We start from the raw sequence: 25,134 nt of genomic DNA on the forward strand, positions 1-25,134 counted from the left end.
GTAGGGCAACTGGGAAGGTGGGAAACAAGGACATGAGCAAGAATGTTTACTTTCTCTTTTTTTTGCTTTCCTGGGATTTATAAAAATACTTTTTGTTTTTTAAACCATACATAGTAAAAAATTAATTTAAAAGAATTCTATATAGGGCAAGTCCCTAGGAGAGTTATAAATACCATCTAAGTCTAATACTGGTCTCAGACATCTTTTGAATTTCTGCTAAAACACTGCTTACTATTAATTTTTAAAAATTGAGGTAGAGGGCTTCCCTGGTGGCACAGTGGTTAAGAATCCGCCTGCCAATGCAGGGGTCACAGGTTCGAGCCCTGGTCCAGGAAGATCCCACATGCTGCGGAGCACCTAAGCCCGTGTGCCACAATTACTGAGCCTGTGCTCTAGAGCCCACGAGCCACAACTACTGAGCCCATGTGCTGCAACTACTGAAGCCTGTGTGCCTACAGTCTGTGCTCCACAACAAGAGAAGCCACCGCAACGAGAAGCCTGCATGCCACAACTAGAGAAAGACTGTGCACAGCAACAAAGACCCAATGCAGCCAAAAATAAAAATGAAAAAAATAAATTTATAAAAAAAAAATTGAGGTAGAGTTTTCATACAGTAAATTGCAAAGATCTTAAATCAACAGCTTTAACAAATATATACATCTGTGTAACTAACAGCAATCAAGATGTGAACACTTCTATTACCCCAGAAAGTTCCTTCAGGCTCCTATCTAAGTCTATCTTAATCCATATAGACACCTGCTATTCTGATTTCTTTTTTTTTAATAAATTTATTTATTTTATTTATTTATTTTTGGCTGCATTGGGTCTTCGTTGCTGCGTGCAGGCTTTCTTTAATTGTGGCGAGCAGGGGCTACTCTTCTTTGTGGTGCACGGGCTTCTCATCACGGTGCCTTCTCTTGTGGAGCACAGGCTCTAGGCGCACGGGCTTCAGTAGTTGTGGCACGTGAGCTCAGTAGTTGTGGCTCATGGGCTCTAGAGCGCAGGCTCAGTATTTGCAGTGCACGGGCTTAGTTGCTCTGCAGCATGTGGGATCTTACTGGACCAGGGCTCGAACCCATGTCCCCTGTATTGGCAGGCGGATTCGTAACCACTGCACCACCAGGAATTCCTGCTATTCAGATTTCTACCTCCATGCATAACATTTCCCAATTAAAGGAATCATATAGTTGTTTACTTTTATGTCTGGGTTATTTTGCTCAACTTAATCTTTTGAGACTCATTTACATTGTTGTATGTATTAGTAGTACAATGTTTTCTTTTTTCTCTATGTAGTCATATCCCTTTTTTCATTCCTGATATTTGTATCTTTTGCCCTATTTTATTTTTGTCATGAATAGTCAGTCTTGTAATGATTTTTCCAATTTTACTAGTTTTCTACAATGAATCTTTTGTTTATTCTTTATATTGTATATTTGCTTTCTAATTTGTTAATTTCTTGACAGTTTCTACTTCTCTGATTAAATACTTTATCTGTCATCTAATGTTTTGGACATTATTATTCATAGTTATTTTAGAGTACAGGTCTAATAACTCCAATATTTGTACTTCTTCCATACAAGTCTTCCGTAGATCTTTTTTTACTATTGAGTAGCATTCCATTGTGTAGGCACACCATAATTTATTCAAATGTATGTACCTTTGGGTTGCTTCAGTTTTGTGATATTGTGAATAAAGCTGCTTTAAACATTACTGTAAAGGTCTTTTTCTGGACATATGCTTTCCTTTCTTTTGGGCAAACACCTAGGTGTGGAATTGTTAGGTAATGGAGTAAATGTACATTTAACATTATAAGAAACTACCTAACAGTTCTCCAAAGTGGTATTACAGTTTTACACTTCCACTAACAATATACAAGTATTCTGGTTGCTTCACAGACCCATCAAAATTTGGTATTATTAATACTTTTGATTTTTAGTTATTCTAGTGGGTTTGCAATGACATTTCGTGGTTTTAATTTGCATTTCCTTAATAACTAATAATATTGAATGTTTTTTGTGTGCTTATTGGCCATTTGTACATTTTCTTTTGTGAAGTGTCAACTCAGGTTTTTTGTCTGTTTAAAAAATTGTGGTGCTTTCCTGGTGGTGTAGTGGTTAAGAATCCGCCTGCCAATGCAGGGGACACAGGTTCGAGCCCTGGTCCAGGAAGATCCCACATGCCGTGGAGCAACTAAGCCCACGTGCCACAACTACTGAAGCCCACGTGCCTAGAGCCCGTGCTCTGCAACAAGAGAAGCTACCGCAATGAGAAGCCCATGCACCAAAATGAAGAGCGGCCCCCGCTCACCCCAACTAGAGAAAGCCGTGCGCAGCAAGGAAGACCCAACGCAGCCAAAAATAAATAAATAAAATTTAAAAAATTGTGTTGTTTATCTTTTAATTATTGGTTTATCAGAGATTTCAATATACTCATGATACAAGTTGGTTTATTTTTGCCTGCACTTGGGCTCAGTAGTTGGATTCTAGAGTGCAGGCTTCAGTAGTTGTGGCGCATGGGCTTAGTTGCTCCGCAGCATGTGGGATCTTCCTGAACCAGGGATCAAACCAGTGTCCCCTGTATTGGCAGGCGGATTCTTAACCACTGCACCACCAGGGAAGTCCCGCAAGTTCTTTGTCAGATACATGTATTGCAAATATATTTTCCCAATCTGTGGCTCTCTTTTTCATTTTATTAATGGTATCTTTTTTTTTTTTTTTTTTTTTTTTGCGGTATGCGGGCCTCTCACTGTTGTGGCCTCTCCCGTTGCGGAGCACAGGCTCCGGATGCGCAGGCCCAGCGGCCATGGCTCACGGGCCCAGCCGCTCCGCGGCATATGGGATCCTCCCAGACCGGGGCACGAACCCGTATCCCCTGCATCGGCAGGCAGACTCTTAACCACTGCGCCACCAGGGAGGCCCAATGGTATCTTTTGATAATGAAAGTTTTTAACTCTAATGAAGTACAATTTATCATTTTTTTTCTTTTATGGTTCATGCTCTCTGCTTCCTCTCTTAAGAAATCTCTGCCTACCCCACATTCATGAAGATATTCTTGTTTTCTTCTAGAAGTTTCACAGTTTTAGCCCTTATGTTAGGTCTATAATCCATCCTTAATTATTTTTGTGTGTGTTATGTGAGGTGAGAGTCAGAATTCTTTTCCATAAGTTTATCAAATTGTTCTAGTACAAGTTGTTGAAAGTTCCTTCCCTTCATTGAATACCTTGGTACCTTTGTCAAAAATCAATTTACAATATATGTATGGATCTATTTCCAAACTCTCTATTCCATTCCATTGGCCTATTTATTTTTCCTTATACTAAAACCACACTGTCTTAATTACTATAGCTTTACTGTGGGCCTTGAAATCAGGTAGTATGAATAACTTTGTCCTTTTTCCTACTTTGTTTTGGCTATTCTCAGTCCTTTGAACTTCCAAGTAGATTTTTTAAAAATAAACCTGTCGGTCTCTATAAAAAAGCCTGTTGGTATTTTGATTGGTCACAACTGACATCTTAATAATAGTGAATATTATAGCCCACAATATATTTACCTATCCATAGTATATGTCCCCATTTAAGTCTTCCATGATTTCTCTCATCAATGATTTTTAGTTTTTGGTGTAAAGGTCTTACAAATCACGTATTGTTTTCTTAAATATTGCATATTTTTGATGCTATTTGCTAGGAAGATTTTTAACATAGATTCTGTTACAATAGTCAGAAGCACCTAAAATCTAAATCTCATTTTAAAAAATGACTTTAGTTTGATATTTGATATTTAGTTTGATATCAAACTTTAGTTTGATATTATGGGGTTGGGGCACATAGAAGGTTAATACAAAGGAAAATACAAAGATGATACCAAAGAGATGTTGTAAGGCAGCATGTATATAGGTATTAGTTCATTGTAGAGACAGCAAGAGGGGACAGTGACTGGAACAGGGCACAGCAAAGGTTCTGGGGTACTGGTAACATTCTATTTCTTGATCTGGGTTAACAGATGTGTTCAATTTGAGGAAATTCAACAAGAAGTATTTTTAAAAAATTTGTATCCTTTTCTGTATGCATTTTATCATCCAGCTGAAAAAGTTAACTAAAATAATGAAAAAAAAATTCAGGAGCTAATTCATGCATTTGACAGCAGCCTCAGACTCATGAGAGGGCAATTCATGTGAGTGATAGGTGTCACCATGCTTCCTTCCCCTTGACAGTGTGCTGAATCGAACTGAGATTCCTTGCAAGAGACGATACTATTTTATGTATCATTGAAAACATAACCAAGGAGATGCCTGGTGCAAAGATTCTGGGGCAGGAGTGTCTATGAAGAAGAAAGAAATATGGGGAAATATGAGAGGAAAAAAAGGAGGTGGAGGATGATAAGGAGAAAATGTGAGAAGACAATTGATAGGAAGCCTTGTTCCTTGCCAGAATCAACTGAAAAATTACAGAGTATTTATCCTTTCTTCACTTTAGCCCTAGTAAGATAGCATGAAGTGACATTAAGATCTCATTTTCTTATAATATTATACAGTTGTAAAGCACTATTATTAGCATAGACAGGATACCATGGGACATTTATTCTAAACCTGAATCTTATTTAAATCAAAGTTAAGTGTCACCTTCTCTTTGCTCCAGGTCATTTTGCTCCTTCCTCGGGTATTATCACTCATCACACTGTATTCAGATTACTTGACCGTCTCCTTTACTTTACTATCATCTCCTAGAAGGCACGAACAGTGTTTTATTCATCTCTAAGTTGCCAAGGCATAGCATATGCTTGAGCTTTGAGTCATTGCTCTATAAATATTTGTTATATTAAATGAATGGATTTTAGGATGATCATGCTCATGGAATGCTCAACGACCTGTGTACACAAAATCTGCTCCTATAAAATATAAATGTTTCAGTTAACAAATCATTTGTTAATGCTAATTTATTGTTTAATTTGATCATCAAAATCAATTTCTTAATATGAATTTATTAATTCATCTGAGCATCATAGCAGCCCTGCATGGCACAGAAGGACAGTCATCATTAAAATACCCATTTTACAAATGAAGAGGTTAAGTGTATAACATATAAGAATAACTTGTTGGAGGCCCTACAGATAGAGAGAGTCAGAGTCAGATCTGGAACCTAGACTTTTGACTTTTCACTCAGGTAATTACCTCTAAACAACTACATAACATTTGGTAACAGAAAGTCACTCTGTACATTATCCTAGGAAGTTTTAACTCCCAGGCTGGTTCCCCCAGCTATAACTTGGCTTTTTGACCAACTTCCTTGACCACCCCATTCTGTTAATCCTTATTTCCTACTTTCACCCCTGCCCCGCCCCCACCTTCTCTCCCACTTCAGTCCCTGAGATCACAGGGAAGAAATGCTATTTTATATTGGCATAATATTACACCTATTTGTAAATTCATTTCGGCATTCCTTATTCCCTATATATAATGGACATTTTCTCCATAATGTATGTATAAAATCTTCTTCAGAAAATGCCATTTTTGCTGATCTGCAACATAGTCTAAGTAAGAATTGGGGTCTCTCTGCAAATGCTGCTTCAAGACCTAACTAACAAGTTTAAAGACCTGCCTTTCTGTGCCCCACTATGGGAAACAATTTCAGTTTCAGTCAGATGTAAGGATTGAGGTAGACACAGAGAGCACAGCTGAAAAACTCTTCCAGTTTTCACTTCTGCTAAGGAGACATGGAGTATAGAAAGCTTGGTGTATAGATAGACAGCTTTCTATCTATATCCCTAGATATAACAACTGTAGATGTGAAGTCTCTCTCTGTCTCTCTCTCTCTTTTCCCCCATGCTTTCCCCCACCAAGACAGTGAGATTTGAAGACTATCAATTAGCCATTCTGTAGTCTCTTATATTTGCACCACAACAGGTGAGAAGAGCGAGTTGGTAAAGGAACCAAATTCTCACACTGCCCCCAACACATAAAAATAAAGACAAGCGTAGTCGTCGTCTTCCTCCTCCTCATTGTCTTTATCCTAGTTTATAATCACTCACAGAAATTGTTACCAACCTTCAGCTTTCAGCCTGCTGTGCAGAATGATGGGTTTTGGAGCAGGTGATCAAGGGCTCTGACCTTCTCCTTCCAGCTCTGTCACTGGCTTATGACATAGTCCTTGGAGCTTGGCTTCTTCATCTGTACAAACGATGGCCCGCACCGTACAAACGATGTCATGGCTATTGAGCCTATTAAATAAGATAAATCAAGTAAGATAACATATACAACAGCTCTGTACAAACTAATAGCTCTATGAAAGTTACTTTCGGGCTTCCCTGGTGGCGCAGTGGTTGAGAGTCTGCCTGCCAATGCAGGGGACGCGGGTTCGTGCCCCGGTCCGGGAAGATCCCACATGCCGCGGAGCGGCTGGGCCCGTGAGCCATGGCCGCTGAGCCTGCGCGTCCGGAGCCTGTGCTCCGCAACGGGAGAGGCCATAACAGTGAGAGGCCCGCGTACCACACACACACACAAAAAGTTACTTTCAACTGTTTGACCTCTCAGTTTCCTTATCTCTAATGGGAACAATAATGGTACTTACCTCATAAGGTTCTTGTGAACTCTAAATAAGTTAAATGTAAGAACAGTTCCTGACATAGTGCTTAATAAATGTTAGCTATTGATATTATTAATGTAAGCTCCACGGGGGAGGGGGCGCGTGTCGAATTTTAAACTTTTTTCATCTTTCTTAGAGCATAGCATTCTACAACCGGCAGGCTACAACCGACTGGCGAACTGAAGAATCCTCTCATCCCAGTCCGCGCCGCGGAAGGAATTTGGGTGTAGGACGACGGTAAGCCGGAACCGAAAGCTCAGAACGCTGAGACGCCGGAGCCTTTTTACGCTTGGACTCAGGACCCGGAAGTGGCGAGGGCGGGGTTAGCGCTGCGGGGTGAAATCGGCCAGCCGGAGAAGATGCTGCTGGACCTGTCGGAGGAGCACAAGGAGCACCTGGCCTTCCTGCCGCAAGTGGACAGCGCGGGTCAGGGGGCCCGGCGGCGGAGGGTGGTGCTCTGCGGTCTGGGGAGGGGATCGGTGGGAGCGCCCGGTGCTAAGGGTCTCCTGGCTTCCGTTGCAGTGGTCGCTGAGTTTGGGCGAATTGCGGTAGAGTTCCTGAGGCGTGGCTCGAACCCCAAGATCTACGAAGGCGCTGCGAGTAAGCAGGGGGGAGGCACAGCGCTGAAAACTGCACGGAGAAGTGCGTTCTCTGTCCCCCTGGAGGGGAAGGGGTTATTGGGACTCTAAAGGTCTTATTCCCATTGTGGCAGAATAAAAGCAGAAGGGCTCTTCAGTCAGGGAGCAAATCCTGCCCGTCCCCTAAGTATTGTGAGTTTTTAAAAGCTTGTATTAAGTCGATTTCCTGACGTGTTAATGGACATAATACCATCTGCCAGAATACTGTGATGCTTACCTGCATCCAAGTGTGTGGAATAGCTGGGTGAACCATAAATATACAAGTGTTTGGTTATTATTAGTTGTTCAGACATCTACTTTTGCTGAAGGATTTTTACCCCGATGGACGAGGGACGGTTTCTGTTATTGTCCCTTCTGCCAGGCTTGAAGTAGCGGTGCACTCAATTGAAGGACTGTGCGCCTGGTATTGTCTCCACTGGTCTGTTTTTGTAAAGGTTACATGGTGGGAAATACTGAAGGCATTTGGCTGGGAGTGGAGAATGAACAGGAGGCTATTACCAAGTAATTATTTTTTATAATAATTGCAGTGTTTGAAAACATGGAATAATAGATAACATTTACTCTTTAGAGTTTGAATAAAAGAATAAATACCACATAATTTATTTGCTCATTTTTCCTCTTTTTTCAGGAAAACTCAGCGTGAGTAGTGACACTGTCCAACATGGTGTGGAAGGATTAATACACCTCCTCACTGAAAGTTCAAAGCTCATGGTAAGGGCTTTTGTGGACTGTTTTGTATTAGCAGGACCTTGAGGAGGTTCAGTATACTCTACGTCAGTCCTGGCAGCATCTGCTCATTTCAGTAATGTTGTTACTGGTTTATAATGGATTTAGTGAAGTCATGCCTAAGCAATCTGACCATAATGTGATCTGCTGGCATGAATACCTCTTGTCAGTATAAATTAGAATTGCCTCTAATTCTGCATGTTATTAAACCATATACTATAGTATGTATCCCAAGAGGAGGGAGAATGAAATGATTTAATTTTTTGCATATTAGCAGTATATAGCTTGGTGGAGAATTGAGAAAATTTTTCCCATTTTTTTTTAAGTGTTAGTTTCCCCTTCCTTAATACTAGCTGAGGGATCTTGTACCAGTATTTGTTTCTTCATGCTCCTAATAGAAAAAAATATCTGAAAAATTACAGGTGGCTGCATAGGGCTTAATTTACATATTATCCATTCTACCGTATCTCAGATTTACCTTTCTGTAAGAATCACGAGTGACCCTTGTTAACTAGATTCCCGGTTCCTACCTCAAACCTATTGAATCAGGCTTTCCAGAGGAGGGGCTTGAGAATTAATCTTTTCCCAAGGTGCTTCAAGTGATTCTTAAGATCAGGCAAATTTGGGAAACTACACTAGAGGCTCAACATTTTGATAGTGAATCCTAATGCAGGAAGTGATAAAAGATGCAGTGTGGCTTACTTGAGTTGTTTTCACCCTAACAGTTAGATTATTTGAGTGGTTATGAACAACTACATTAAAAATTTATTTTATAGATCCCTTTTGTCAGGCTTCCTAAAATACTACACTTAGAGGTGGTCCACAGCAAACGCCCTGTCCCATAAATCCATGTTCCATTAATTGATATGGGGAACTCATTTTTGCTGCCCTAAGCAATCCTTTCTGGCCCTATCCAGAGCTTTCCTGGCAGCTCTTCTCCTGAGAATAGATCTCTAGCCTCTTGCTCTTCTGTTTAGTCAACCTGAATCTTCTGACAGACGACCTGGTGTGATTGGTCAGCTAACCTAACCTGCCCAGCCCCAAGGACTATAATCTCCTCCACAAAGGCAATGAGCCTGTTTGTTTTGTTCAGCTCTGTCTTCCTAGCACAAGACCTATCCCACAGTAGGATCTCAGAAAATATTTGTTGAAGGGATAAAATACACAAGCCTATGCTATTATAAACAGAAACAAGTCTAGTGATGTTAACAAACCTGAAAAAGAAAGGGTGGTATGCAGAAATTGGAAAAGAGCAAGGAAAGTAGAGTGTTAAAGTGGCTGAGGTGAATACAATGAAAGGAAGAGGAGCAAAGAGAAAGACTGTGCTTTCTCTACCTTTTTATCCCCTCCTCACTTCAATCATCCAATAAGAGAGTAAAAACAAGTCTGCTGTTGGCAGCTTCCTTTTATCCTATTGAGGGTCAGTGCCAGTGTTAGGATTGGTCCCCAGTAATGCTGAACCATTGGACAGCAAAACTGTGACTCCATGCCCTTCTCTCCCAGCTCCCTTTCCTGGCCAAATATATGATTTCTTTGTGTCCAGTCAGCATCTGAGTATCCCACTAGGACCTACCCAAACCAGGAGCCCTCATTCTCTCACTATGGTTTTTTTTTTTTTAAAGTCTTTTGACACCATTCACCTATTTCTCCCATCCCACCTCCTACTCCCTGCCTCTGGCAACCACCAGTCTGTTCTCTGTATCTATGACCTTGGTGGGTTTTTTGTTTTTGTTTTTTAAGATTTGACATGTAAGAGAGATCATACAGTATTCCTTTCTCTAATTAGCATAATGCCCTTGAGTTCCATCCATGTTGTTGCAAATGGCAAGATTTTACTCTTTAATTTTTTCTTATGGTGGATAATATTCCATTGTGTATATATGCTACAATTTCTTTATCCATTCATCCATTGATGGACAATGAGTTTGTTTCCTTATCTTAGCTATTGTAAACAGTGATGCAGTGAACATGGCGGCACATGTATCTGTTCAAGTTAGGGTTTTTGTTTTCTTTGGATAAATACCCAGAAGTAGAATTGCTGGATCATGTGGCAGTTTGATTTTTAATTTTTGAGGACCCTCCATTACTGTTCTCCATGGTGGCTGCACCAAGTTACATTCCCACCAGCAGTGCAAGAGGGTTCCCTTTTCTCCACATTGCCAACACTTGTTACCTGTTTTCTTTCTGATAAGAGCCATTCCAACAGGTGTGAGATGATATCTCATTGTGATTTTGATTTGCATTTCCCTGATGATTAATGATGTTGAGCATCTTTTTCATGTACCTGTTGGCCATCTGTATGTGTTATTTGGAAAATGTGTATTCAGATCTTCTGCCCATTTTTTAATCGAATTGTTTGGTTTTTTGGCTATTGAATTATATGAGTTCTTTATATTTTTGGATATGAACCCTTTATCAGATATATGATTTGCAAATATTTTCTCTCATTCAGTAGGTTGCCTTTTTATTTTGTTGATGCTTTCCTTTGCCCTGCAGAAGCTTTTTGTTTTTTTATTTTTATTTTTTATTATAAATTTATTTATTTATTTATTTATTTTTGGCCACGTTGGGCCTTCATTGCTGTGCACAGGCTTTCTCTAGTTGCGGTGAGTGGGGGCTACTCTTCATTGTGGTGCGTGGGCTTCTCATTGCAGTGGCTTCTCTTGTTGCGGAGCGTGGGCTCTAGGCACGCAGGCTTCAGTAGTTGTGGCTTATGGGCTCTAGAGCGCAGGCTCAGTAGTTGTGGCACACGGGCTTAGTTGCTCTGCAGCATGTGGGATCTTCCTGGACCAGGGATTGAACCTGTGTCCCCTGCATTGGCAGGCAGATTCTTATCCACTGTGCCACCAGGGAAGCCCCCAGAAGCTTTTTAATTTGAAATAGTCCCACTAGTTTATTTTTGTTTTTGTTGCTTATTTTTATGTATCAGAAACTCGGAATCTGGAATAGTGGGCAAGGGTTGCCTTTTACTAAGGAGTGTTATTTCTTTTACTAGACAGAAAAGAATTAAGGGATTTCATATTCTTTTGCATATATCCAGTATTTCAGCATTTCCTAGACAAAAATAAATTTTGATGTTCTGTTAAACTCGATTCACTTTTAGATTTCTGAACTGGATTTCCAAGACTCAGTTTTTGTTCTTGGATTCTCTGAGGAATTGAACAAATTGTTGCTTCAGCTTTATCTGGACAACAGAAAAGAGATCAGAACTATCTTGAGTGAACTGGCACCAGACCTTCCCAGTTACCACAGCCTTGAATGGAGACTAGATGTACAGGTATGACTATTTTTGTTTAAACCTGAAATAGAATATAAGATTTATTTTACGTTTATGTCCTGAAGCTTCTTGTATTCTTTACCATCTTAACCAAACTCTGGTTTGAAACTTTAGTTTTTTAATGTTCATTTTTAGACCATTTCCCGAATAGTTCATTTTCTTATATTTTTCATGTGTTCACATTGGTTTAACTTATGAAGTTTATAAGAAATAGGTTATTTGGAAAAGCAGGTGGCTATCCATATTTTTAAAGTGGTGCTTAGCTTTTTAAGAACTTCCTGTCTAAATAAAACACATATGTAAAAAAGTACACAGGTCAGTATACAGCCCAATGGACTATGGGGTGAAAACACTCAGGAAACCAACACTCACCAGCACCTCAGAAGCATCCTCCTTGCTTCCTACCAATTACTTCCCCATCCTTCTTTTCAAAGGTAACTAGTGTCCAGACTTCTGATGCACAGATTACTTTTTCCTGCTCTTTAACTTTCTATACATGGAATGATTCAGTAAATATTCTTCTGTGTCTGCCTTCTTTTTGTGAGATTGGGTTGTTTTTAAAGCCACATAAATAACCAAAAGGGATATTTCAGACTATCACGTGAAGCCCTTTCTCAAGCAGTGACAGATAAGTTAGTTAATAGATGTTTGCTGAATGTCATCCACTCACTAATCAGCTCTAATCAGAGCTGCTCTGAATGCTTTGGGACACAAAAGAAGTGTAAGACACTTTCTCAGCTGGGAAAGATGTTACCTGGTTAGGGATATTCGTGTTCTCAAAATAACTAGTAATTAAAGATAGTTGTGCAATACGGTTCTGGAGAGGAAAAGAGAATAGAATTGTATAAATGACGGTACAGCTGAGTATTTCAAAAAAGCTGTATAGCTCAGGTAGTTCAGCGAACACTGGCATGATCCAGAAAAGCTTCCAGAAGAGGAGGTGACATTTCAGAGAAATGAATGGATAGAGAAAACCAGGGTAACGTTCTTGACAGAGGAGACAGCATAAGTTGTAAAGGCCCACATGGATGTGGGAATGAACAGACGAATATGTGGGCCAGATCCCTAGTTCCCAGACGTGATCGCACACTGGAATAACCCAGGGAACTTCCAAAATTCTGATGTCTCTGTCCTACCCTCGAGGTTCTGATTTATTGGTGTGGAGTTCGCCCTGGGTATCAGGATTTTTTAAAGCTCCCCTGTCACCCAGGTAATTGTAATGTGCAATAACGTTTGTAAACTGCTGTAATAATGGATTCTTCCTCATTTGAATGGCCCAGGTAGGTTATAGAAATTCAGTTAGAGTTTAGCAATTATATCCCAGTGTGTTGAGTGCTTGAATATATATTGACACAGGAGAGACTATAAACAGATTATAGGCTCCTTGACAGTAGGTGCTGTGTCTTGTTCACTACTGTGTCTCCAACACAATGCCTGACACATAGGCATTCAGTACTGAATATAAATAAGGAGAGGTGGTCAGCAGCTTCTTAACCGTGTTATTTATTAAATATTTCTTGTACACCTATCACGTGCCAAGTGGTGTGGCTACAGCAAAGAACTTGATACAGTTTACGCTCTTGGAGACCTAAGAAGCAGCAACTCCTGTAGGGCTCACGGGGAGGAAGAGATCACTGTGGTTATGCCTTTATGTTTAAGTCCTCTTATAACCAGGTGGAGGATATTTGGGGATGGTCATGTTCATGAACTTCAGCACTAGTTTATCTTGTATCCCTCTCTTATGTGGAGATAGCTTCTGACTTTTGGGTTCCAGTAGCCCTTAGAGGTTCTTTTTTTGGCTTTATTGATTTGCTTTGAGTTTTTCCATTATTAAGACATTTTTAGAAGTTAGAAACTTAGGCAATTGAAATTTCTAAAATTAGACTCAAGAGAGTTCATTTGCCCAGTAAAATGAGTTTGAATTGCTGTGTTACTGCAAGGACTAATACAGTTTAATGTTGAGGGTATATTGAATGAATATTGCCATGTGGTGAGGTGTATTTAAGGGCTAAAAGAGCTACTCAGGGAACTAGTGGATTTACTGAGCTCCAGCAAGGAAGGAAGAGAAGAAGTCTTGTCAGATGAAGACCAGATAAATGGCTAGGAAACTAGTAACAGGATATAGAACCTTTCATTTTTGAGTAGCTGACTCATCTCATGGAGACTGGTAGCAAATGGATAGTTACCAGCTAATTATTGTGCAGTTGCTGATGGGAAATAAATGAATCATCATAAGTTAGTTTCTAATAGAAGCATTTCCCATACTTCATAAATTGCCAGCACTTGTTAAATAACATCAATAAATTGAATGCATTGAATGAGACCAGTGCAGGAGAATGTTACCTTTAGGGCTGGTCCTTTTAAAGTTGCTGCTGTTATTTTTACAGGGAGAAGGACAGAATTTCATCCCCATTAAAAAAATAAGTCCATATCAAGAACTTTGTGGAAAGAAAAACTTTGTGGGCTACTGTTCTTTATCCTGTAGTACTGTCATTCAGTACCTTTGAATCACCCTCCCCAAATTACAACCCCCTCCCAGGCCCCTAAGGGTAACCATTATCCTGAATTTTCTGTTAATCTTTTCTTTATAGTTTTTTTAATGTATATGTTTTCACTAGACTGTATAGTTTTTAGATTTTCATGTATTCTTCTGCAACTTGCTTTTTTTTGTTTGTCTTTTTTTATTTTTGGTTATGTTGGGGTCTTCATTGCTGCATGCGGGCTTTCTCTAGTTGCGGTGAGCGGGGTCTACTCTTCGTTGCGGTGCTCAGGTGGCTTCTCTTGTTGTGGAGCATGGGCTCCAGGCACGCGGGCTTCAGTAGTTGCGGCATACGGGCTCAACAGATGTGGCTCACGGGCTTAGTTGCTCCGCGCCATGTGGGATCTTCCCGGACCAGGGCTTGAACCCGTGTCCCCTGCATTGGCAGGCAGATTCTTAACCACTGTGCCACCAGGGAAGCCCTACAACTTGCTTTTTTGATTGAACGTTTTCTTTTTAGATTTATTCATGACAATTCACGTTGCTGTAGTTCACTTCTTTTTGCTGTCATTTAGTAAGCATTTCACTGTGTGAATATTCTCAATTTATCCATTCTGTTGTTAAAGAATATTTGAGGTTTGTCTAGTTTTGGACTCTTGGAAGCAAATACTATTATGAATATGTGTATATGTGTAAGAGTTTAAGGTAAATACCTAGGAGTGGAATTGCTGGTAATGTATACGTTTTCCAAAGTGATTTTGTCATCAGTCTCACCAGCAGTGGATGAGAGTTTTCATTACCATCACTTTACAGTGCTCCGTATGGATAGGTTTCTAATTCTTGCAAGTCAGATAAACAGTATCTTACGATTTTATTGGCCATTTTACTGATTTCTAATAAAGTTGAACATATTTCCTATGTTTATCTATTTGTGTTACTTCTGCAGAGTGCTTGGATAGGTCTCTGTACAATTTTTTCTTGGTTTTGTGGGGTTTGTATTAAATCAGAGCAGTTCTTCATACATTCTTGATACTAACTTTTGTTTGTTTGTTTGTATGTGTTACAAAATATCTTTTCTCAGTTTGTGGCTTGTTTTTCCACCATTTTTAGGTATCCTTCGAAGAAATTTTAATGATTGCTCAATGTATCCATTTTTTTCTTTATTTTTTTTTTTATATCATGTTTAAGAAACCCTTCCATGCAGACTATACATCCTGATTGACTATACATTCTAGTTTCTTTTTTTTTTCCCAAAGGTTTGGGGTTTTTTTATATAAATTTATTTTATTTATTTATCTTTGGCTGCCTTGGGTCTTTGTTGCTGCGCGCGGGCTTTCTCTAGTTGTGGCGAGCGGGGGCTACTCTTCATTGCGGTGCACGGGCTTCTCATTGCGGTGGCTTCTCTTGTTGCAGGGCATGGGCTCTAGGCACGCAGGCTTCAGTAGTTGTGGCGCACGGGCTTAATTGCTCCGTGGCATGTGGGATCTTCCTGGACCAGGGCTCGAACCTGTGTTCCCTGTATTGACAGGCGGATTCTTAACCACTGCGCCACCAGGGAAGTCCCTCTTTCCAAAGGTTTTAAAGTTTACTTTTCTTTTTGAAGTCTGTGATTCATCTGAAAGTAGATTTTTATGTATGCTATAATGTAATTATTATATGTTTAGCATGATTATTAAATAGTCCTTATGCTCTTATTCCATTTAAAATCAAGCTTGCAAGCAGAAGCCTCAGGCAACAGATGAAACCATCAGTGACTATAAAGCTACACCTTAATCAGAATGGAGATCACAACACCCAAGTTCTGCAGACAGACCCAGCCACCCTGCTTCATTTGGTTCAGCAATTGGAACAAGCCTTGGAAGAGATGAAAACAAACCACTGTAGGAGAGTTGTGCGCAATATCAAGTAGTCCCAACTTGTTTTCTTCCCTTAGAATCACTTGTGAATTGATGATATGCAGCAGTTACTTTTCAAAATAAATTTTTTAATTGATAGTGATAAATACATAGAGATTTCATAACATTTCTTTTCCTGTGTGAAGATACTGAGGTCATGATCAAAGGCTAAGTAAATTTCCTTTCCTGGTGCTAAATGTGGTCAGCTTCTTGACAATTAAGATGTATTTTGTATTTTAAATGTGTAAATAGGATTGAATCAACTGGAAGTGAATCTATACTGTTCAAATCTTCTGTATATATAAATGACTGTACTTTTTTTGATACTTCTTCTGACTACTTAACTTTATTATATTCCTTCTTATTGACCTAAATTTGACAGTAAAGTTCACAATGTAATGCTATTACTATTCAGAATATTCCTAGACAGTTTAATGTTTTTGACCTTTAAAAGCACCCCATGAGGGCTTCCCTGGTGGCACAGTGGTTGAGAGTCCGCCTGCCGATGCAGGGGACACGGGTTCGTGCCCCGGTCCAGGAGGATCCCATATGTCACGGAGCGGCTAGGCCCGTGAGCCATGGCCGCTGAGCCTGCGCGTCTGGAGCCTGTGCTCCACAACAGGAGAGGCCACAACAGTGAGAGGCCCACGTACCGCAAAAAAAAAAGCACCCCATGATGTTAACAGCCACAGAATAGTTGGAAGTGAATATAAACTTTTTTAATGCTGTATTTAGGCGGTTCTTGCAATTTTTCTTTGCCTGTGAATATAGTATTTACCATGTCGCTTAAGTTTAAGTTGCCATGGCTAATAAGCTTAAATAGTACTCAAATTTGTGTGAATATATTGCATTTTATTAAGGACTACTTTTTTCCCCCTATTATCCAAAGCATCTAAGAGATACACTGTCATTTACATTTATAAACAATGGATGCAGACATAATGTAATCAATTCTTAATTATCTGGATATAAATTATAGTCACATTTTATAATTCTGTTCGAATAAAGTATAAAGAGAGCAAAGAGAGGCCATGTTTACTACATTCCAAGCAAATATCCCTTCTTCCTTACAAACTTGATTTTTGTTTTGTTCTGCTTTTTAGTGGGTAACTATAAGCTGTTAGCCTGAAACATTTAGATGCTGATGTGTCAGGTCGGCCTCGTAGAGTACAGGGACACAGGGAAACTTAAGGAGACACAAGGAGGCTTAATGAGTAACAGCCTTAAGGAGAAAGTTATATGGAAGAGTAGAAACTGGGGTTCAGTCTTAAATATCTAGCCAAGACCTTATTCTGAGAATCTCATCCCATGCAGCAACTCAGGAAGTTCTTTAGAAACGTCAGACTCTAAACTGTACTCTAAGCTCTACCAATACTTGGCCTTCTAAGAGTTAGAGATTTTCAGGTCAGAGTGACATCATGTTTCTTCTTTCTCTTAAAGGAGAGCCCAGCAGGAAACAGAGGCCAGTGGAAGAAAAGCACAATTGATATTGCCACCCATCATCCCCCTGCAGGCATCTGGGTCACCCTTTTCCCTATAATATCAGATATTAGCAAACTATAATCAGATAATTTTTAATTATAGTGATAACTTGATTAATGAAGCTTTCATATTAACAACCTCACAAACAAAAGGAAACTTTATATATTACATGAAATAGTAGCATATGTCATCAGGTTTAAAAGCAACATGCCTGCCAAGCTTATATGATGAAAATAGCTCTGTGAGGCTTCTTATTTGTCCGCATTTGGTGGGAGATAAGCAGGGCTGACTCCAGCCAAGATTGAAATAATATCCCTGTGTCTCCTTAGGGCAACCTTTCTTCTTTCTCCATATCCACTGTTCTTACCCCAAGCAAAACAACAAAGCACATGTTAGTCTTTTTTTTTATCTGTATCAAACTCCCCTGGTCTCCTTTGGCTGTACTTTGTTATTCTTTCTGATGTTCTGCCTTTTTTGCCTTTTTGGGCCAGAGTGAGTTGGGAGCAGTCTCCTAATTTCCTTTTGAATCTGGGACTCACGTTTTTTTTTACAGACCGTCTAATGAGCCTCTTCCTTTTCTTGTTTGGACACTCCACACCCTTATGCATTCCTCTGCCTTGTTTGTTTTATGGCACATTTGATTTTTTTGTAACTTGTATATGAACATATTTTCTGCAGATGCAGTCACTATTCTACTCTCATATATGACCAGGTTTCTTGACTCTGGGATGTTCCTTTCCATCTGTAACTGTCTAAATGTTTGTTAAAACATTTTGGATTATGAGTATGCTAATTTTTTAGGATTTGCTGATGCATGTTTAGACTAGTTTAATAGCTTTTATGTCTCAAAGCCAGAATAGTAACATCTCATCTCTCAGAACAGAGCTGTGAGTAAGAAATAATCAATATGTATAATCACAAAGTCTACATATACTTCACCCATTGGAAGTCTCCTTTGTGTTTCACAAAATTCCATGAGCTTGTTTTGTTCTTGATATTTCCAAGCTTAGGTAAATATAAAGCAGCAAACTAGAAAAGTGGTAGGGATACCATAAGAAGAAAATATACTTCTTTGAAAACTGAAAAGTGAGAACCTGATACCAAGGAAAGTTTGAAAAATCATAAGTGTGTGTAAGGGATGCATGTGTGGGAGCCCTTAAAATTTATAGCAGTATGTGGCCCTTTAGTATATAATCCTATGAGAAGGTTAAGAGGTCAGTCTTTGGAACTGGACAAAAGGGTTTGAATTTTAGGCTCTGTGGCTTCTTTTGGGTCCTTGATAAATTCCCAAAGCCTTGTTTTCTTCATCTTTACAATAGGAGTAATAACACCTATCTCATTGGCTTGTAGAGACCAAATGAGACCACATATATAGAATGTTTAGCATAGTATTGGGCTTTAGAAAATACTCGTGTAGACTAAGGATCTCATTATTTTGTAGCCTTGAATTCTGTCTCATATACTCTATTTAAGAAACAGAAAATGTTACCTGATTTCTATACTGAGTTTGAATAACCCATATTAAAAATTTTTTTTGAAGTCTAAAGGAAGAAAAAAGAGGGAATTTAAATACATTTTTAGTAGTACCTTTATCGAAAATTTTAATTCTTAGAATGATATACATATAACTCTCCAGAAAACTCAACTCTTCAAAACTGCCTAGTCCCCATAAGACTCAGGTAGACAAGCTGAAGGTTTTATCTATACGCTTGGTCTAGAGTCCCTTTTTTCTGTCTTTTTTTCTCCACACCAGTGAAAGAAGCATGGGAATCTCAAGATACTAGCTAAGCCAGGTCTCTTTTTCTAGGTAATATTATATCTAAGTGGAGTTGTTTTTAATCTCCAGGAGAAAACACATAATACTTCTTTGTAGTTTCTCATAGCCTTCATGGTCAGGAAGATCTGTCAGCTGCTGTATAAAATCTTCCTGCTATAATGTATGCACTCTTCTCTACATTTTTTTTTTAATATATGTTTAAGTCTCTCTTTAGCTTACCCTTCCACAGTTTCCATAGTAATAGGTTACTGTCATCCCTTTTCCTTTCTTTCATTAATGGTAGAAAATATTTTGGTAAAAATGGTATCATACTACATTGCCTCTAGTTTAAATATATTTGTTTTTAAAACCACCATGACCGTTATGTTCAAACCTAAATACTTTCCTTAAAAACAAAACAAGCAAGCCCAGCTTCACCATTAATGTGGTTACTTCAGTGAGCTTTACAAACTTCAAAAGCAATGTTTTAATTATAAAAGCAGAAGAAACCCATTATTTCTCAGCTTTGCAAAATAGTATGTACTACTTCGAGATGAGAAAATGATGTACTTTATGGCAATAAAATATATATATTTAGTGATTCAATCACTGAATACTAATGGCTCTTCGTTTTATGTTTGTATAACTCCAGTCCTCTCTGCTCAGGAACTCAAATGACTTAATTATGTTTGGTAGCCACGAGTCCATAAGATTCTACTTAACCATAACGGGGAAATATAGGAAAAGTAATTTTATGTCCTTAATGAACCTAAAGTAAAAAGGAGCATCAGGAATACAAATATCCACATTAATGTATTTTGAAACTTGGCTTCTATCAGGTTGCCATTTTAAACCCAAATAACTTTTTATAAGATAATTTTTTAAATAATTATAGTGTAAATTATGTAATCATTAGAAATATTGCTAATTATGTGGCTATCACAGTGGGAGGCCATGCACTTTTATTATACTTGCACCTAAATTGATATTTTTTAGTTGCAAAGACTACAATTTTCATTTTCCTCTCCTGCAGTTACCATATCTTCTGCAGAACAGTCTGCCCAACCATCAGCTAAAAAAGAGAGGCAACGCCAAGAAAAGGATGTTTGCCCTTTCTCACAAACCATGTGAGAGCTTTTACCTCTTTTATTCTTAATTTTTCTTACTCTTTTTTTTTTTTTTTTTTTTTTTTGCGGTACGCGGGCCTCTCACTGTTGTGGCCTCTCCTGTCGCGGAGCACAGGCTCCGGACGCGCAGGCTCAGCGGCCATGGCTCACGGGCCCAGCCGCTCCGCGGCATGTGGGATCTTCCCGGACCGGGGCACGAACCCACATCCCCTGCATCGGCAGGCGGACTCTCAACCACTGTGCCACCAGGGAAGCCCAATTTTTCTTACTCTTTACTCTTTTACTTTGAGGTATAATCCACCCATTTATGTATGACATTGTGCTGATAGGAAAACAAAGCAAATTTTAAAACCTTTTCTAGCTCTTTTTTTTTTTACGAAGGTTCTGACTCCACTGCATTAAATATTTATTAAATACTCAGAATAACCCATGTTGTGTGTCGAACAAAGGGTGAAGTCCTAAAGTTTAGAATGCTCTCAGGCCATTCCATCCTTGAAAATAGTTTAATTCATAAACTCATCAGGCTGCAGAAAGGAGTATCCTAAGGGGGCTCTTCTGAAGAAGGGAAGGGAAGCTGTCTGTTGGAACCACTTTTCTTTGAAACTCCACCTTCTTCTGGAGAGCAAAACTTTTAATATTACTCAATGGCTAGAGCTGTAGAAACGTACAGAAGAAAGGACAGTTCGTTGCAGAATACTGTGGAGTACTTGGACATGGTTTGGATGACAGGAATTATCTTTACCCCTTTTCCACTGAAGAGGGGTTCCCTGAGGTAACCAGAGGTGTGATGGGAAAAGCAAATTGAGTTTTTTTAATACCTGCATGCCAATGTTGTGATTGTCATAAATCCAATGAGAAGTGGATGCCTGTGGTTTTGAAGGAATGTGCTTAGTTCACAGAACGAAAAGGCTTCTCAGTTAACTCAAAGGCTAAAAAGACACAGATTAAAATTCAGAGAATGAGGAAAAGAAAATCCAGGGAAGTCTTTGAGTTTCATTGGAACAAGTATAGGTGGTTAGGATATGGTTTCCTGGCATGGTCTGCAAACCATAAGCTTTTATTCCAAATAAAAAGTTCTTACAAAGCTCAAGTGAGTGTAAGTGCTGCAACATAATAAAATTACTTGATTTGCAGCTAGGCTGTTGTAACAATGCATAGACTAAAAGACATAAAAAAGGTTGTAGACGATGTTTTGAGTACCTAAAAAAAATAAATGAGTGAGTCACCATATACTTTCCAAAAAGGCGAAGATGATTTGTCTCACAATATAAGCAGTGTAATTAAAAGCTTTTTTTTTTTTTAATGTTTAGACCCTAAGGGTGTAATTATGGGGTATTCTATCCTATGCTTTTTTGTTCCATTCTTTGCTTAGACATAAAAACCAAATTCCGTGCCTTTCTTAGGCCCTTAGAACAATTTCTTTTCATGCCAAATCTCTTAAGCCTCCTCCCTCCCATTAAAAAAAAATTTTTTTTGAGAAATAATTCACATAACATAAAATTCACCCTTTCAGGGCTTCGCTGGTGGCGCAGTGGTTGAGAGTCCGCCTGCCGATGCAGGGGACATGGGTTCGTGCCCCGGTCCGGGAAGATCCCACATGCCGCGGAGCGGCTGGGCCCGTGAGCCATGGCCGCTGAGCCTGCGCGTCCGGAGCCTGTGCTCCGCAATGGGAGGGGCCACGGCAGTGAGAGGCCCGCGTACCGCAAAAAAAAAAAAAAAAAAAAAAAATCACCCTCTCAAAATGCAATTCAGTGGGTTTTAGAATATTCACAAAGTTGTGCAACTCTCACCAGTATCTGATTAGAGAACGTTTTCATCACTCCAGAAAGAAACCCATATCCACTAGCAGTCCCTCTCCCTTTCCTCCTCCCTCCAGCCCCTGGCAACCACTCATCTGCTTTCTGTGGACTTGCCTCTTCTGGACACTTTGTATACGTCGAATTATACAATATATGGCTTTTTGTGTCTGGCTTCTTTCACTTCGCATAGTGTTTTCAAGGTTCATGTTGTATGTAGCATGTATCAGTACTTTATGCATTTTTTATGACTGAATAATATTTCATTGTATGGATATGCCCTTGCTTTTTCCGGTATTTGATTGAGTCTTATTCCTGGTCTCCCTATGGAATTAATCTGTTGCATTTTATTTTCTAATGTTTGTAAAAGAACCTCTGACAGATTCAATAATGTATTTTCTACAATGATGGCTTTTTAAAATTACCTTCCCAGTTAAAAGTTAGAAAAGTCTGAAAGCAATTTCTTCCTAGCCAGTTATCAGTAGAGTGATTCTCCAGTGAACTGAGCATTTTATTTCTAGCCTAATTCAAAAGTTATACCCGGGGGCTTCCCTGGTGGCACAGTGGTTATGAATCTGCCTGCCAGTGCAGGGGACACGGGTTCAAACCCTGGTCTGGGAAGATCCCACATGCTGCAGAGGAACTCAGCCCGTGCACCACAACTACTGAGCCTGCGCTCTAGAGACTGCAAGCCACAACTATTGAGCCCGTGTGCCACAACTACTGAGCCCACGTGCCTGGAGCCCGAGTTCCGCAACAAGAGAAGCCAACGCAATGAGAAGCCCATGCACCGCAACCAAGAGTAGCCCCCGCTTGCCACAGCAAAGAAATAGAGAAAGCCTGTACACAGCAACGAAGACCCAATGCAGCCATAAATAAATAAATAAATACATTTTTTTTTTAAAGACAGTGGATTAAAAAAAAAAAAAAAGTTGTACCAGCTAGGGAGCTAGTTGGCCAAACTGTTGAAGGGACTCAGCCGAGTCAGCTCCAAAGAAAATGAGATTCGTATTATATCCTTTTTAATTTTAATTTAGAAGATTTCCTACTAAAATGAGGGATGTTCTGTGGGCATTTTACAGATTTAGAGAAGATAGGAAAGCAACTAAGGAGGATTTATGTCTTTCCATATTCATTTTGTATTTTTTCACATTAGGTAAAACTATTAAAAATTTATAAAAATTGTCTATAATGGAATAGAGAAAAAGGCATTTACTTTCACTTAAGTTCACTCCTCAGAATATTTTTTTACTAATTTTGAAATAGAGCACTGGGGGCCTCTAGGACAGCATTTTCTGGGTGATGCAGCTGCTGCAGCCACTGCCTTCTGGGCTTGTAAGCTAGTGGAGGAAAGGAAAAGGTATGTAAACAAAATCGATTCAATCAGAGTGTGATTAGGCATAGGAGAAGATACAACAAATGAGGAACTGTGCATACATAAATGAGGGAGGGGGTAATTCTTACTAGGGGCATCAGGAAGGCACTTTTCTCCCCTTGATCGCTTTTTGCTGTCTTGGCAATTGTGCCCCAATTTACATTTGGAGAACAATTTCTTTCCAATTGAATACAGTTCGATGGGACGGTCAGACAAGAGACCATGTGCCCTCCGCTCTTCGTGCTGAGCCCATAAGTCTCTCTCCTGGGACTTTGCAACCTGAGGACTCAGAATGGTTGGCACAAGTTCATTTTAGTGGCAGCCCCACCAGTTGCTCGATGACTTGTTACATGGCCTCACAAAGATCCTCCTGTTCTTTTTTTTTTTCTTTGCAGTACGCGGGCCTCTCACTGTTGTGGCCTCTCCTGTTGCGGAGCACAGACTCCGGACGCGCAGGCTCAGTGGCCATGGTTCACTGGCCCAGCTGCTCCGCGGCATGTGGGATCCTCCCGGACCAGGGCACGAACCCGTGTCCCCTGCATCGGCAGGCGGACCCTCAACCACTGTGCCACCAGGGAAGCCCGATGCTCCTGTTCTTGTTCTTTAAGGACCTAGCCTCAGAGCTGCCCCTTGATTCTGCAGAGTGCCTGCCTAATACAATTCCAATGAACTGCTTCTCTGCTTCAGTTGGCATCTTAATAATTCTTTTTTTTTTTTTTTTTTTTTTTGGTGGTATGCGGGCCTCTCACTGTTGTGGCCTCCCCCGTCGCGGAGCACAGGCTCCGGACGCGCAGGCTCCGGACGCGCAGGCTCAGCGGCCATGGCTCACGGGCCCAGCCGCTCCGCGGCATATGGGATCCTCCCAGACCGGGGCACGAACCCGTATCCCCTGCATCGGCAGGCGGACTCTCAACCACTTGCGCCACCAGGGAGGCCTGGCATCTTAATAATTCTAAATGCTACAGAGGATAACAATTAGATTCATTTTGTAAAATTGCATACTTTATTTCATAAAATGGATTTTTGTTAAATAGCTCTGCAAATTGTCATGCATCTTAAACGTAGACATTATTTTAGGATATAGATTGACTGCAATATAGGATCTCACAGTCTAATTAGAGAGACAAGGTTCAAAACATAAAACCATTTCCCTTCTAATACTGTAGTTTTCATTTTATCTGCTTTCCCTACCTCCTCTGTCGTGTCTATAAACTATTTCCTTAAAACTTGCAATAATCGGGCTTCCCTGGTGGCGCAGTGATTGAGAGTCCGCCTGCCGATGCAGCGGACACGGGTTCGTGCCCCGGTCCGGGAGGGTACCACGTGCCACGGAGCGGCTGGGCCAATGAGCCATGGCCGCTGAGCCTGCGCGTCCGGAGCCTGTGCTCCACAACGAGGGAGGCCACAACAGTGAGAGGCCCACGTACCGCAAAAAAAAAAAAAAAAAAAACCTTGCAATAATCTTGTGGTTTCACTGTAATCGTTTTAGTTATTAGTATATTACAGTTTGCTTGTAGAAAATAAGATGAAAACAGGGACTTCCCTGGTGGTCCAGTGGTTAAGACTCTGTGCTCCCAAAGCAGGGGGCTCGGGTTCAATCCCTGGTTGGGGAACTAAGATCCCCAGTGCCACATGGTGCCACAGTCAAAAAAACCACAAAAAAGATAATAACAAAACAGTAACTGTCAAATGAAGCAGTACCTGGTACATCATAGTTAAACAAATTAATGAACAAATTAATGAGTAAGTAAGAGTGATGAGTGAATGGTATATACTATATTCTCTGTGGAACTTGAGGGTAGGGAAAAAGCATTTCAGCCTGGAGTGGTCAGAAGAAGACTGATTCTGAGTTGTTGAGAGAAGGACAGGATTTGAGCAGATAGACAAGCAAGGTGGGCATTCTGAGAAGGAGATGAGGGTGAACAAAGGCACAAAAGCAGAAAATCAGAAGCTGCACTTTTATAAGCTGGAGCTATGGAGTGGACTGTGGCTGCTGCTTTCATGGG

At 40.0% G+C, this 25,134-nt stretch overlaps 2 protein-coding genes across 3 annotated transcripts in view; one reads left to right on the plus strand and one right to left on the minus strand.

Moving 5' to 3' along the window:
• RNF13 (ring finger protein 13) overlaps window positions 1-6,776 on the minus strand; it is a 214,792-nt gene extending 208,016 nt beyond the window's left edge. Inside the window, exons 1-2 of the mRNA XM_060099540.1 lie at window positions 6,563-6,776; window positions 6,040-6,212 (exon numbers count right to left, since the gene is read on the minus strand). The gene's annotated coding sequence lies outside the window, so the exon portion shown is untranslated. The remainder of the gene's footprint in view (window positions 1-6,039; window positions 6,213-6,562) is intronic.
• Window positions 6,777-6,878: 102 nt separating this feature from the next.
• Window positions 6,879-19,424, plus strand: COMMD2 (COMM domain containing 2). 2 transcript variants are annotated; one of them, XM_060099545.1, is made up of 5 exons: window positions 6,879-7,003; window positions 7,100-7,219; window positions 7,844-7,926; window positions 11,045-11,218; window positions 15,409-19,424. In XM_060099545.1, the coding sequence occupies exons 1-5, from the start codon at window positions 6,937-6,939 to the stop codon at window positions 15,604-15,606; spliced, it is 642 nt and encodes a 213-aa protein (XP_059955528.1). In that variant the 5' UTR covers window positions 6,879-6,936; the 3' UTR covers window positions 15,607-19,424. The 2 variants fall into 2 exon arrangements, with proteins under 2 accessions (XP_059955528.1, XP_059955529.1); XM_060099546.1 differs by having other exon boundaries at window positions 7,100-7,177.
• The last annotated feature ends 5,710 nt before the right edge of the window (window positions 19,425-25,134 follow it).

Source organism: Mesoplodon densirostris, chromosome 5 (genome assembly GCF_025265405.1).
Source record: "Mesoplodon densirostris isolate mMesDen1 chromosome 5, mMesDen1 primary haplotype, whole genome shotgun sequence".
Lineage (NCBI taxonomy): Eukaryota > Metazoa > Chordata > Mammalia > Artiodactyla > Ziphiidae > Mesoplodon > Mesoplodon densirostris.